The 15000-nt window shown below is 43.9% G+C and overlaps 1 protein-coding gene across 1 annotated transcript in view; it reads left to right on the top strand.

Moving 5' to 3' along the window:
• Positions 1-4975, top strand: part of LOC138369957 (putative per-hexamer repeat protein 5) — an 8731-nt gene extending 3756 nt beyond the window's left edge. The window contains exons 2-13 of the mRNA XM_069333711.1: positions 1-132; positions 187-360; positions 601-756; positions 1374-1679; positions 1806-1925; positions 2040-2159; positions 2418-2861; positions 2940-3113; positions 3246-3527; positions 3894-4085; positions 4380-4481; positions 4722-4975. The exon at positions 1-132 is cut by the window's left edge and continues 174 nt beyond it. Coding sequence (XP_069189812.1) covers positions 1-132; positions 187-360; positions 601-756; positions 1374-1679; positions 1806-1925; positions 2040-2159; positions 2418-2861; positions 2940-3113; positions 3246-3527; positions 3894-4085; positions 4380-4481; positions 4722-4975 — 2456 coding nt within the window. The remainder of the gene's footprint in view (positions 133-186; positions 361-600; positions 757-1373; positions 1680-1805; positions 1926-2039; positions 2160-2417; positions 2862-2939; positions 3114-3245; positions 3528-3893; positions 4086-4379; positions 4482-4721) is intronic.
• Positions 4976-15000: the final 10025 nt, after the last annotated feature.

Raw genomic sequence — 15000 nt, 5'->3', positions numbered from 1 at the left:
GTCCAGGACTTGATACCAGTCCAGGACATGATAACGGTCCAGGACTTGATAATGGTCCAGGACTTGATAAGTGTCCAAGAATTGATAACGGTCCAGGACTTAATAATGGTCCAGAACTTGATAATGGTTCAGGTCTTGATAATGGTCTAGGACTTGATAATGGTCCAGGACTTGATAATGGTCCAGGACTTGATAATGGTCCAGGACTTGATAATGGTCCAGGACTTGATAATTGTACAGGACTTGATAATGGTGTAGGACTTGATGATGTTACAAGACTTGATAATGTTACAAGACTTGATAATGGTACAAGACTTGATAATGGTACAAGACTTGATAATGTTACAAGACTTGAGAATGGTACAAGACTTGATAATGGTACAAGACTTGATAATGGTACAAGACTTGATAATGGTACAGGATTTGATAATGGTTCAGGTCTTGATAATGGTTCAGGACTTGATAATGGTCCAGGACTTGATAATGGTTAAGGACTTGATAATGGTCCAGGACTTGATAATGGTTCAGGACTTCATAATTGTCCAGGACTTGATAATAGTTCAGGACTTGATAATGGTCCAGGACTTGATAATGGTCCAGGACTTGATAATGGTTCAGGACTTGATAATGGTCCAGGACTTGATAATGGTCCAGGACTTGATACCAGTCCGGGACTTGATAATTGTTCAGGACTTGATAATGGTCCAGGACTTGATAATGGTCCTGGACTTGATAATTGTCCAGGACTTGATAATGGTCCTGGACTTGATAATGGTCCAGGACTTGATAACGGTCCAGGAATTGATAATTGTCCAGGACTTGATAATGGCCCTGGACTTGATAATTGTCCAGGACTTGATAATGGTCCTGGACTTGATAATTGTCCATGACTTGATAATGGTCCTGGACTTGATAATTGTCCAGGACTTGATAATTGTCCAGGACTTGATAATTGTCCAGGACTTGATAATGGTCCTTGACTTGATAATGGTCCAGGACTTGATAATTGTCAAGGACTTGATAATGGTCCAGGACTTGATAATTGTCCTGGGCTTGATAATGATCCAGGACTTGATAATGGTCCAGGACTTGATAATGGTTCAGGACTTGATAATGGTACAGGACTTGATAATGGTCCAGGACTTGATACCAGTCAGGGACTTGATAATTGTCCAGGACTTAATAATGGTCCAGGACTTGATAATGGTCCAGGACTTGATAATGGTCCTGGACTTGATAATTGTCCAGGACTTGATAATGGTCCTGGACTTGATAATGGTCCAGGACTTGATAACGGTCCAGGACTTGATATTGGCCAGGACTTGATAATTGTTCAGGACTTGATAATGGTCCTGGACTTGATAATTGTCCAGGACTTGATAATGGTTCTGGACTTGATAATTGTCCAGAACTTGATAATGGTCCTGGACTTGATAATTGTCCAGGCCTTGATAATTTTCCAGGACTTGATAATTGTCCAGGACTTGATACCGGTCCAGGACTTGATAATTGGCCAGGACTTGATACCGGTCCAGGACCTGATACCGGTCCAGGACTTGATACCAGTCCAGGACATGATAACGGTCCAGGACTTGATAATGGTCCAGGACTTGATAAGTGTCCAAGAATTGATAACGGTCCAGGACTTAATAATGGTCCAGAACTTGATAATGGTTCAGGTCTTGATAATGGTCTAGGACTTGATAATGGTCCAGGACTTGATAATGGTCCAGGACTTGATAATGATCCAGGACTTGATAATGGTCCAGGACTTGATAATGGTTCAGGACTTGATAATTTTACAGGACTTGATAATGGTGTAGGACTTGATAATGTTACAAGACTTGATAATGTTACAAGACTTGATAATGGTACAAGACTTGATAATGGTACAAGACTTGATAATGTTACAAGACTTGATAATGGTACAAGACTTGATAATGGTACAAGACTTGATAATGGTACAAGACTTGATAATGGTACAGGATTTGATAATGGTTCAGGTCTTGATAATGGTTCAGGACTTGATAATGGTCCAGGACTTGATAATGGTTCAGGACTTGATAATGGTCCAGGACTTGATAATGGTTCAGGACTTCATAATTGTCTAGGACTTGATAATAGTTCAGGACTTGATAATGGTCCAGGACTTGATAATGGTTAAGGACTTGATAATGGTCCAGGACTTGATAATGGTCCAGGACTTGATACCAGTCCGGGACTTGATAATTGTTCAGGACTTGATAATGGTCCAGGACTTGATAATGGTCCAGGACTTGATAATGGTCCTGGACTTGATAATTGTCCAGGACTTGATAATGGTCCTGGACTTGATAATGGTCCAGGACTTGATAACGGTCCAGGACTTGATAATTGTCCAGGACTTGATAATGGTCCTGGACTTGATAATTGTCCAGGACTTGATAATGGTTCTGGACTTGATAATTGTCCAGGACTTGATAATGGTCTTGGACTTGATAATTGTCCAGGCCTTGATAATTTTCCAGGACTTGATAATTATCCAGGACTTGATACCGGTCCAGGACTTGATAATTGGCCAGGACTTGATACTGGTCCAGGACTTGATACCGGTCCAGGACTTGATACCAGTCCAGGACATGATAACGGTCCAGGACTTGATAATGGTCCAGGACTTGATAAGTGTCCAAGAATTGATAACGGTCCAGGACTTAATAATGGTCCAGAACTTGATAATGGTTCAGGTCTTGATAATAGTCTAGGACTTGATAATGGTTCAGGTCTTGATAATGATACAAGACTAGATAATGGTCCAGGAGTTGATAATGGTCCAGGACTTGATAATGGTCCAGGACTTGATAATGGTCCAGGACAAGATAATGGTTCAGGACTTGATAAATGTACAGGACTTGATAATGGTCCAAGACCTGATAATTGTACATGACTTGATAATGGTTCAGGACTTGATAATGGTCCAGGACTTGATAATGGTCCAGGACTTGATAATGGTTCAGGACTTGATAATGGTTCAGGACTTGATCATGGTCCAGGATTTGATAATGATACAAGACTTGATAATGGTTCAGGACTTGATAATAGTTCAGGACTTGATAATGGTTCAGGACTTGATAATGGTTCAGGACTTGATAATGGTTCAGGACTTGATAATGGTCCAGGACTTGATAATGGTTCATTACTTGATAATGGTCCAGGATTTGATAATGGTTCAGGACTTGATAATGGTTCAGGTTTTGATAATGGTCCAGGACTTGATAATGGTACAAGACTTGATAATGGTCCAGGACTTGATAATGGTCCAGGACTTGATAATGGTACAAGATTTGATAATGATTCAGGACTTGATAATGGTACAAGACTTGATAATGGTGTAGCACTTGATAATGTTACAAGACTTGATAATAGTCCAGGACTTGATAATGATTCAGGACTTGATAATGGTACAAGACTTGATAATGGTACAGGACTTGATAATTGTACAGGACTTGATAATGGTTCAGGACTTGATAATGGTACAGGACTTGATAATGGTACAAGACTTGATAATGGTTCAGGACTTGATAATTGTAAAGGACTTGATAATGGTACAAGACTTGATAATGGTTCAGGACTTGATAATGGTCCAGGACTTGATAATGGTCCAGAACTTGATAATGGTCCAGGACTTGATAATGATCCAGGACTTGATAATGGTTCAGGACTTGATAATGGTTCAGGACTTGATAATGGTTCAGGACTTGATAATGGTCCAGGACTTGATAATGGTTCAGGACTTGATAATGGTCCAGGACTTGATAATGGTACAAGACTTGATAATGGTCCAGGACTTGATAATGGTCCAGGACTTGATAATGGTTCAGGACTTGATAATGGTACAAGACTTGATAATGATTCAGGACTTGATAATGGTACAAGACTTGATAATGGTGTAGCACTTGATAATGTTACAAGACTTGATAATAGTCCAGGACTTGATAATGATTCAGGACTTGATAATGGTACAAGACTTGATAATGGTACAGGACTTGATAATTGTACAGGACTTGATAATGGTTCAGGACTTGATAATGGTACAGGACTTGATAATGGTACAAGACTTGATAATGGTTCAGGACTTGATAATTGTAAAGGACTTGATAATGGTACAAGACTTGATAATGGTTCAGGATTTGATAATGGTCCAGGACTTGATAATGGTCCAGGACTTGATAATGTTCCAGGACTTGATAATGATCCAGGACTTGATAATGGTTCAGGACTTGATAATGGTTCAGGACTTGATAATGGTCCAGGACTTGATAATGGTACAAGACTTGATAATGGTACAGGACTTGATAATGGTACAAGACTTGATAATGGTACAAGACTTGATAATGGTTCAGGACTTGATAATGGTTCAGGACTTGATAATGGTCCAGGACTTGATAATGGTACAAGACTTGATAATTGTACAGGACTTGATAATGGTCCAGGACTTGATAATGGTACAGGACTTGATAATGGTTCAGGACTTTATAATGGTCCAGGACTTGATAATGGTACAGGACTTGATAATGGTACAAGACTTGATAATGGTTCAGGACTTGATAATTGTAAAGGACTTGATAATGGTACAAGACTTGATAATGGTTCAGGACTTGATAATGGTCCAGGACTTGATAATGGTCCAGGACTTGATAATGGTCCAGGACTTGATAATGATCCGGGACTTGATAATGGTTCAGGACTTGATAATGGTTCAGGACTTGATAATGGTCCAGGACTTGATAATGGTACAAGACTTGGTAATGGTACAGGACTTGATAATGGTACAGGACTTGATAATGGTACAAGACTTGATAATGGTTCAGGACTTGATAATGGTTCAGGACTTGATAATGGTCCAGGACTTGATAATGGTATAAGACTTGATAATTGTACAGGACTTGATAATGGTCCAGGACTTGATAATGATACAGGACTTGATAATGGTTCATGACTTGATAATGGTCCAGGACTTGATAATGGTACAGGACTTGATAAAGGTTCAGGACTTGATAATTGTACAGGACTTGATAATGGTTCAGGACTTCATAATGGTACAAGACTTGATAATGGGACAGGACTTGATAATTGTCCTTGACTTGATAATTGTACAGGACTTGATAATGGTCCAGGACTTGATAATGCTCCAGGACTTGATAATGGTACAAGACTTGATAATGGTCCAGGACTTGATAATGGTCCAGGACTTGATAATGGTCCAGGACTTGATAATGGTCCAGGACTTGATAATGGTCCATGACTTGATAATGGTCCAGGACTTGATAATGGTCCAGGACTTGATAATGGTCCAGGACTTGATAATGGTCCAGGACTTGATAATGGTCCATGACTTGATAATGGTCCAGGACTTGATAATGGTCCAGGACTTGATAATGGTCCAGGACTTGATAATGGTCCAGGACTTGATAATGGTCCAGGACTTGATAATGGTCCAGGACTTGATAATGGTCCAGGACTTGATAATGGTCCATGACTTGATAATGGTCCAGGACTTGATAATGGTCCAGGACTTGATAATGGTCCTGAATGACAACAGAAGGAACAAATTACCTCACTCGTCATGTACAATAGAAGGGAAGAGAACTATCAGAAGAATGCACCAAACCATTACGGCTATATAGCACTTGGAGGGGGTCAGGATAAGGATTTGGGATGGGTCGGGGGTAAGGAATGGTGCCCAACAACTTATGGACAGTCGGGGATTGAACACTGACCTGCATGAAGCGAGACCATCGCTCTACCGTCCAGCCCAAGTGGTTGGTAAACAGGCGACGCAAGGAGCAGCAGCCGCGTCGACGCTCTGTGGAGAGTCAGCAACATGTACACGACGCTCAACATGTATATAAGGGCCAGGAACAACTATACTATGGCCAGGAACAACTATACTATGGCCAGGAACAACTATACTATGGCCAGGAACAACTATACTATGGTCAGGAACAACTAAACTATGGCCGGGAACAACTATACTATGGCCAGGAACAACTATACTATGGCCAGGAACAACTATACTATGGCCAGGAACAACTATACTATGGCCAGGAACAACTATACTATGGCCAGGAACAACTATACTATGGCCAGGAACAACTATACTATGGCCGGGAACAACTATACTATGGCCAGGAACAACTATACTATGGCCAGGAACAACTATACTATGGCCAGGAACAACTATACTATGGCCAGGAACAACTATACTATGGCCAGGAACAACTATACTATGGTCAGGAACAACTATACTATGGCCGGGAACAACTATACTATGGCCAGGAACAACTAAACAATGGCCAGGAACAACTATACTATGGTCAGGAACAACTATACTATGGCCGGGAACAACTATACTATGGCCAGGAACAACTATACAATGGCCAGGAACAACTATACTATGGCCAGGAACAACTATACTATGGTCAGGAACAACTATACTATGGCCGGGAACAACTATACTATGGTCAGGAACAACTATACTATGGCCGGGAACAACTATACTATGGCCAGGAACAACTATACAATGGCCAGGAACAACTATACTATGGCCAGGAACAACTATACTATGGTCAGGAACAACTATACTATGGTCAGGAACAACTATACTATGGCCAGGAACAACTATACTATGGCCAGGAACAACTATACTATGGCCAGGAACAACTATACTATGGCCAGGAACAACTATACTATGGTCAGGAACAACTATACTATGGCCGGGAACAACTATACTATGGCCAGGAACAACTATACAAATGCCAGGAACAACTATACTATGGTCAGGAACAACTATACTATGGCCGGGAACAACTATACTATGGCCGGGAACAACTATACTATGGCCAGGAACATCTATACTATGGTCAGGAACAACTATACTATGGCCGGGAACAACTATACTATGGCCAGGAACAACTATACTATGGCCAGGAACAACTATACTATGGTCAGGAACAACTATACTATGGCCGGGAACAACTATACTATGGCCGGGAACAACTATACTATGGTCAGGAACAACTATACTATGGCCGGGAACAACTATACTATGGCCAGGAACAACTATACTATGGCCGGGGACAACTATACTATGGCCAGGAACAACTATACTATGGCCGGGGACAACTATACTATGGCCAGGAACAACTATACTATGACTGGGAACAACTATACTATGGCCGGGAACAACTATACTATGGCTGGGAACAACTATACTATGGCCAGGAACAACTATACTATGGCTGGGAACAACTATACTATGGCCAGGAACAACTATACTATGGCCAGGAACAACTATACTATGGCTGGGAACAACTATACTATGGCCGGGAACAACTATACTATGGCTGGGAACAACTATACTATGGCCAGGAACAACTATACTATGGCCAGGAACAACTATACTATGGCCAGGAACAACTATACTATGGCCAGGAACAACTATACTATGGCCGGGAACAACTATACTATGGCCGGGAACAACTATACTATGGCCAGGAACAACTATACTATGGCCAGGAACAACTATACTATGGCCAGGAACAACTATACTATGGCTGGGAACAACTATACTATGGCCGGGAACAACTATACTATGGCCAGGAACAACTATACTATGGCCAGGAACAACTATACTATGGCCGGGAACAACTATACTATGGCCAGGAACAACTATACTATGGCCAGGAACAACTATACTATGGCCAGGAACAACTATACTATGGCTGGGAACAACTATACTATGGCCAGGAACAACTATACTATGGCTGGGAACAACTATACTATGGCCGGGAACAACTATACTATGGCCAGGAACAACTATACTATGGCCAGGAACAACTATACTATGGCTGGGAACAACTATACTATGGCCGGGAACAACTATACTATGGCCGGGAACAACTATACTATGGCCAGGGACAACTATACTATGGCTGGGAACAACTATACTATGGCTGGGAACAACTATACTATGGCCGGGAACAACTATACTATGGCCGGGAACAACTATACTATGGCCCGGAACAACTATACTATGGCTGGGAACAACTATACTATGGCTGGGAACAACTATACTATGGCCGGGAACAACTATACTATGGCTGGGAACAACTATACTATGGCCAGGAACAACTATACTATGGCTGGGAACAACTATACTATGGCCAGGAACAACTATACTATGGCCAGGAACAACTATACTATGGCTGGGAACAACTATACTATGGCCGGGAACAACTATACTATGGCTGGGAACAACTATACTATGGCCAGGAACAACTATACTATGGCCAGGAACAACTATACTATGGCCAGGAACAACTATACTATGGCCAGGAACAACTATACTATGGCCGGGAACAACTATACTATGGCCGGGAACAACTATACTATGGCCAGGAACAACTATACTATGGCCAGGAACAACTATACTATGGCCAGGAACAACTATACTATGGCTGGGAACAACTATACTATGGCCGGGAACAACTATACTATGGCCAGGAACAACTATACTATGGCCAGGAACAACTATACTATGGCCGGGAACAACTATACTATGGCCAGGAACAACTATACTATGGCCAGGAACAACTATACTATGGCCAGGAACAACTATACTATGGCTGGGAACAACTATACTATGGCCAGGAACAACTATACTATGGCTGGGAACAACTATACTATGGCCGGGAACAACTATACTATGGCCAGGAACAACTATACTATGGCCAGGAACAACTATACTATGGCTGGGAACAACTATACTATGGCCGGGAACAACTATACTATGGCCGGGAACAACTATACTATGGCCAGGGACAACTATACTATGGCTGGGAACAACTATACTATGGCTGGGAACAACTATACTATGGCCGGGAACAACTATACTATGGCCGGGAACAACTATACTATGGCCCGGAACAACTATACTATGGCTGGGAACAACTATACTATGGCTGGGAACAACTATACTATGGCCGGGAACAACTATACTATGGCTGGGAACAACTATACTATGGCCAGGAACAACTATACTATGGTCGGGAACAACTATACTATGGCTGGGAACAACTATACTATGGCCGGGAACAACTATACTATGGCCGGGAACAACTATACTATGGCCGGGAACAACTATACTATGGCCGGGAACAACTATACTATGGCCGGGAACAACTATACTATGGCCGGGAACAACTATACTATGGCTGGGAACAACTATACTATGGCCAGGAACAACTATACTATGGCTGGGAACAACTATACTATGGCTGGGAACAACTATACTATGGCCAGGAACAACTATACTATGGCCGGGAACAACTATACTATGGCCGGGAACAACTATACTATGGCCGGGGACAACTATACTATGGCCGGGGACAACTATACTATGGCCAGGAACAACTATACTATGGCCGGGAACAACTATACTATGGCCGGGGACAACTATACTATGGCCAGGAACAACTATACTATGGCCGGGGACAACTATACTATGGCCGGGAACAACTATACTATGGCCGGGGACAACTATACTATGGCCAGGAACAACTATACTATGGCCAGGAACAACTATACTATGGCCGGGAACAACTATACTATGGCTGGGAACAACTATACTATGGCCAGGAACAACTATACTATGGCCAGGAACAACTATACTATGGCTGGGAACAACTATACTATGGCCAGGAACAACTATACTATGGTCAGGAACAACTATACTATGGCCGGGAACAACTATACTATGGCCGGGAACAACTATACTATGGCCGGGAACAACTATACTATGGTCAGGAACAACTATACTATGGCCGGGGAGAACTATACTATGGCCGGGGACAACTATATAATCCTTCTGCCGTGTCCTCACAATCTATGATGGCCTATGAGACAAAGCCCCGGGACGTGTTGAGTGCGGCGCCTCACACTGCACGGAGGAGAGGCACCAGCCCGCGTTGACGTGACCCCCGGAGGTGAATGCACAAGCCCAGGCTGACCTCCCCTTAATATGGGAGTGGGAAGGGTGGCCGCCTCACGCTCACCTTCACCCTCGCTACCACCAGGGGGGGGGGGGGAGCACCCTCGCGGCCACCTGGGGGGCAGTAAGACGTGCTGGAACTACGCAGCCACTCCGGGGACGGGACACCACGCAGCCATTCAACTCAAACTCTCGCGACTAAAAGGCAGTGATGCAGAGAACATGAAGCAATAGGGGAAGAGAGAGAGAGACAGAGAGAGAGAGAGAGAGAGAGAGAGAGAGAGAGAGAGAGAGAGAGAGAGAGAGAGAGAGAGAGAGAGAGAGAGAGAGAGAGAGAGAGAGAGAGAGAGCGAGAGAGAGAGAGAGCGAGAGAGAGAGAGAGAGAGAGAGAGAGAGAGAGAGAGAGAGAGAGAGAGAGAGAGAGAGAGAGAGAGAGAGAGAGAGAGAGAGAGAGAGAGAGGGAGAGAGAGAGAGAGAGAGAGAGAGAGAGAGAGAGAGAGAGAGAGAGAGAGAGAGAGAGAGAGAGAGAGAGAGAGAGAGCGAGAGAGAGAGAGAGCGAGAGAGAGAGAGAGCGAGAGAGAGAGAGAGAGCGAGAGAGAGAGAGAGCGAGAGAGAGAGAGAGCGAGAGAGAGAGAGAGAGAGAGAGAGAGAGAGAGAGAGAGAGAGAGAGAGAGAGAGAGAGAGAGAGAGAGAGAGAGAGAGAGAGAGAGACACACACACACCCCATACCTGTCCATAATGGAGACACATCTAGTGTTTACACAGAACCTTATAACCACAACAAACTTCTCTCATCCGTTCCTCACCACACTGCCCTTGTGCTCCCGACCTCCCCATGTCAACACTGGCTAACACAACCCGTCTGGGTCACGCTCACATGCCTCCCAACAACTGCACCTCTGACACAACAGTAAATATTACCATCTCCAAGCTGGCATTAATTAGGAATTAGAGGATTATAAAAGTAAGAAAAGAGATAAAAAGAAATAGAAGAGAGAATAGCAATCAAGAAGGTAATATGTAGAAGGATAAGGTAAGGAACGGTGTGAGGGGAGAATAGTGTGAGGGAAATAGAAAAATAAGTAGAGGTTAAGGAGAGACAATATATAGCTTTAAAGCATGAAGTAAGTAAATAGAGAAGAATGGAAGTAAAGAAGCAGAGAATATAGGAGCGGATGGAAGGAAAGGATGGAGAATATGGAGGAGGAGAGAAGTGTAATAATGGAGTAGAGGAAGGAAGTCAGGCAAGAGGAAAAAGGAAAAAAGATTAAGTGGGAAGCAGAATGAAGTAAGTTTGGAAGGAAAAAGGGAAAAAGTTAATGAAAAGAGGAAACCAGCTGAGAACTTCAGACCTGGTGAAATAATAGTACATATAGTAACTATTTCGTACAAAGTTGTAATATGTAGTGATGGACCCCCCAAGGGACGCCTGACAGCTGGGTGGACAGCGCTTCGGATTCGTAGTCCTGAGGTTCCGGGTTCGATCCCCGGTGGAGGCGGAGAAAAATGAGCAAAATGTTTCTCTCACCCTGATGCCCCTGTTACCTAGCAGTTAATAGGTACCTGGGAGTTAGACAGCTGCTACGGGCTGCTTCCTGGGGGATGTGTAACAAAAAGGAGGCCAGGTCGAGGACCGGGCCTCGGGGACGCTAAGCTCCGAAATCATCTCAAGATAACCTCAAGAAGATAAGCCACTTTTTGTTCTATTCATTTTATAGAGCCTAGACAAAATAAATCCTAAACCAAAGTACAATATTCCGATACTCAGTATAACATATATCTTCTATATTAGGCCTAAGTGTATATTGGATTACAAGGAGAGCTTAGGTTAGGTCTCATATGTATGTTGCATGCAGAATACATACTTAGAATGCTGTAATATCCATCATAAACAACATTATTAATGCATAGAGCACTCTTGCTACTTAGGGCAAGAGTTTCAGAGTCTCATGTGTATGGAGAGCATCTCACACAGGTGTTTATCACGTGTTGGGGTGTGGTGTGGTCGTGTAATTTTAATGTTGTCTAAGGGGGGGGGGGGGGGAAGAGAGGCTTTTACTTGAGCCAAGGAGGGAATTCAAGGTGTAGGGAAACATCCTAGTAGATTAATGACACAAATATATATTTATAACACATGCGACAATACATTTTTCACGCCTTGCAACTCAAAGGTCATTCTGAAGGTCACACATGGACAAAAATGATGACTACCACATCTCTCAACAGGTGCCACACATATATATAAACCTCTAGGGAACCTGGGCTCTCAAGAATACTGCTCAGAAGACTGTCAGTGTACTCTACCCTCCCTTGCAACCCTGTTGCTATTATATAAAGGCTTATCTGATTGCATGGTTGGAGAAATCCCTGATAAAACGAGGGCAAGTCAGACAGCTGGTGCTCCGCGTCAAGAAAAGATGGCGTCTGCCTCTCTTACGCCATCGCCCCTTAATACTCTATTCTTTAACATTACCAATCAATCCTTTTATTGATTTCATTTACCATATTCCCAAACGCAGGATTTTTCATTGAGTCCATTTTTCCCACACATAGTTTAGCTTTTCCAATACTCGTTATTCCGAAACAATCTCCAGGTGAAGGGCACTACTTTTATTGGCGGAGTGTTACTGGTCACTCGCGACCTCCCAGTTACCAGCTGCAGATTTATTTCAGAACCATTCTCTAACCAACCCCTTTAATACAAACTAACTCCCACAGGAGGTAAGGTTCGTAACAGTGTTGTCCAGCACGACGACACAGACATGGCAGCTAAAGCCATGTCTGTGATAAGCCTGAAGTTGAGTTGGATCTGGGCTCTCCCATCGCTGCTGTAAAAGCCGCAATATTTCATGAAATTAGGGAAGACAGAAGAGCAGTCACTGACCCACAATGGCCTGAAAGCACGGATATAAAAAGCTATGACATGTTTAGAACCGAGAATTATATGTACGGGCAGCGTTAAACATCCACTAGACAGTGTGACATTGTAATGGCCAGAATTAGGCTGGGACAGCGATATCTGTGGCAGGTGGCTGCAGGTAAGGCATCTCCCCAATGGTGAACATTCCAAGTGTAAACTATGTGAACAAGAGCTGGGACACGCTCTCCAACACTATATCTGTGATGGCCCCTGTTATAAGTGCCTTCAGACCTAATGGTATGAGGTACTTTGAGCTCTCTAATTACTTCATACACTCAGGAATATTGGAAGATATTCTTGTGTTGGACCCAGAGGGTGATAATGGAGGCTAATAGATCAGCCTCACATCTCATGTTCTCTCCCGACTCCATGTATGACTAACCAACCTTTAAGATGGGGACATTGGGTGATATAGCTAGTTTTCTATTACACTCTGTAGTATTTCATATAGAATATGATAGCAGCACATTGCTGTGTATACCTAAGCTTGTTAATAATAATAATAATAATAATAATAATAAAAAAAAAACGGTTAAAAAACTTTCACGTTTGTCAAAAATAAATAACACAAAAGTGAACATTCTGCTGATCCATCTCTACATATTGTACATAGCAACAAATATAAGCACTTTCATTTTGGGCAGAAATCTGAACATCCCCAAAAAATTGGCTTGCAAGAAAAGGAGTCAACGTTCACCATTCCTTAACTGGCATTAAGTGCATTATTCCAGTGACTAATTAGTGCTGAATCTATCCAATTAGCTGCAAGGAAGCCATTGTTGTAAGTAGCACACGTCACCGGCTCCCAGGTGATGACATGACTGACAAGTGTGACATATAAACATTTTGCATTCGATTCCCGCCCATTTCTTATTGAATATTTATGTTGCACGAGACGATAAGCGTTATCACAACAACAACAACAATGGTTCATGGTCCCTCTAGCCTCCCAGTGTGTGAGGTGACCCCAGACACTGTGTGTGGTGACCCCAGACACAGTGAGGTGACCCCAGACACTGTGAGGTGACCCCAGATACTGTGTGTGGTGACCCCAGACAATGTGTGAGGTGACCCCAGATACTGTGTGTGGTGACCCCAGACACTGTGTGAGGTGACCCCAGACACTGTGTGTGGTGACCCCAGACACTGTGAGGTGACCCCAGACACTGTGAGGTGACCCCAGACACTGTGTGAGGTGACCCCAGACACTGTGTGTGGTGACCCCAGACACTGTGTGTGGTGACCCCAGACACTGTGTGTGGTGACCCCAGACACTGTGTGTGGTGACCCCAGACACTGTGTGGTGACCCCAGACACTATGTGGTGACCCCAGACACTGTGTGGTGACCCCAGACACTATGTGGTGACCCCAGACACTGTGAGGTGACCCCAGACACTGTGTGGTGACCCCAGACACTGTGTGGTGACCCCAGACACTGTGTGGTGACCCCAGACACTATGTGGTGACCCCAGACACTGTGTGGTGACCCCAGACACTATGTGGTGACCCCAGACACTGTGAGGTGACCCCAGACACTGTGTGATGACCCCAGACACTGTGAGGTAACACCAGACAGTATGAGGTGACCCCAGACACTGTGTGGTGACCCCAGACAGTGTGAGGTGACCCCAGACACTGTGTGGTGACCCCAGACACTGAGAGGTGACCCCAGACACTGTGAGGTGACCCCAGACACTGTGTGGTGACCCCAGACACTGTGTGGTGACCCCAGACACTGTGAGGTGACCCCAGACACTGTGTGGTGACCCCAGACACTGTGTGGTGACCCCAGACACTGTGAGGTGACCCCAGACAGTATGAGGTGACCCCAGACAGTATGAGGTGACCCCAGACACTGTGAGAGGTGACCCCAGACACTGTGAGAGGTGACCCCAGACACTGTGAGGTGACCCCAGACACCATATAAGGTGACCCCAGGCACCATATAAGGTGACCCCAGACACCATATAAGGTGACCCCAGACACCTTATAAGGTGACCCCAGGCACCATATAAGCTGACCCCAGACACTGTGAGGTGACCCCAGACACTG

Source organism: Procambarus clarkii, chromosome 30 (genome assembly GCF_040958095.1).
Source record: "Procambarus clarkii isolate CNS0578487 chromosome 30, FALCON_Pclarkii_2.0, whole genome shotgun sequence".
NCBI lineage: Eukaryota > Metazoa > Arthropoda > Malacostraca > Decapoda > Cambaridae > Procambarus > Procambarus clarkii.
The sequence above is the reverse complement of the archived record's forward strand: the minus strand, read 5'-3'. Positions and strand labels throughout refer to the sequence as shown.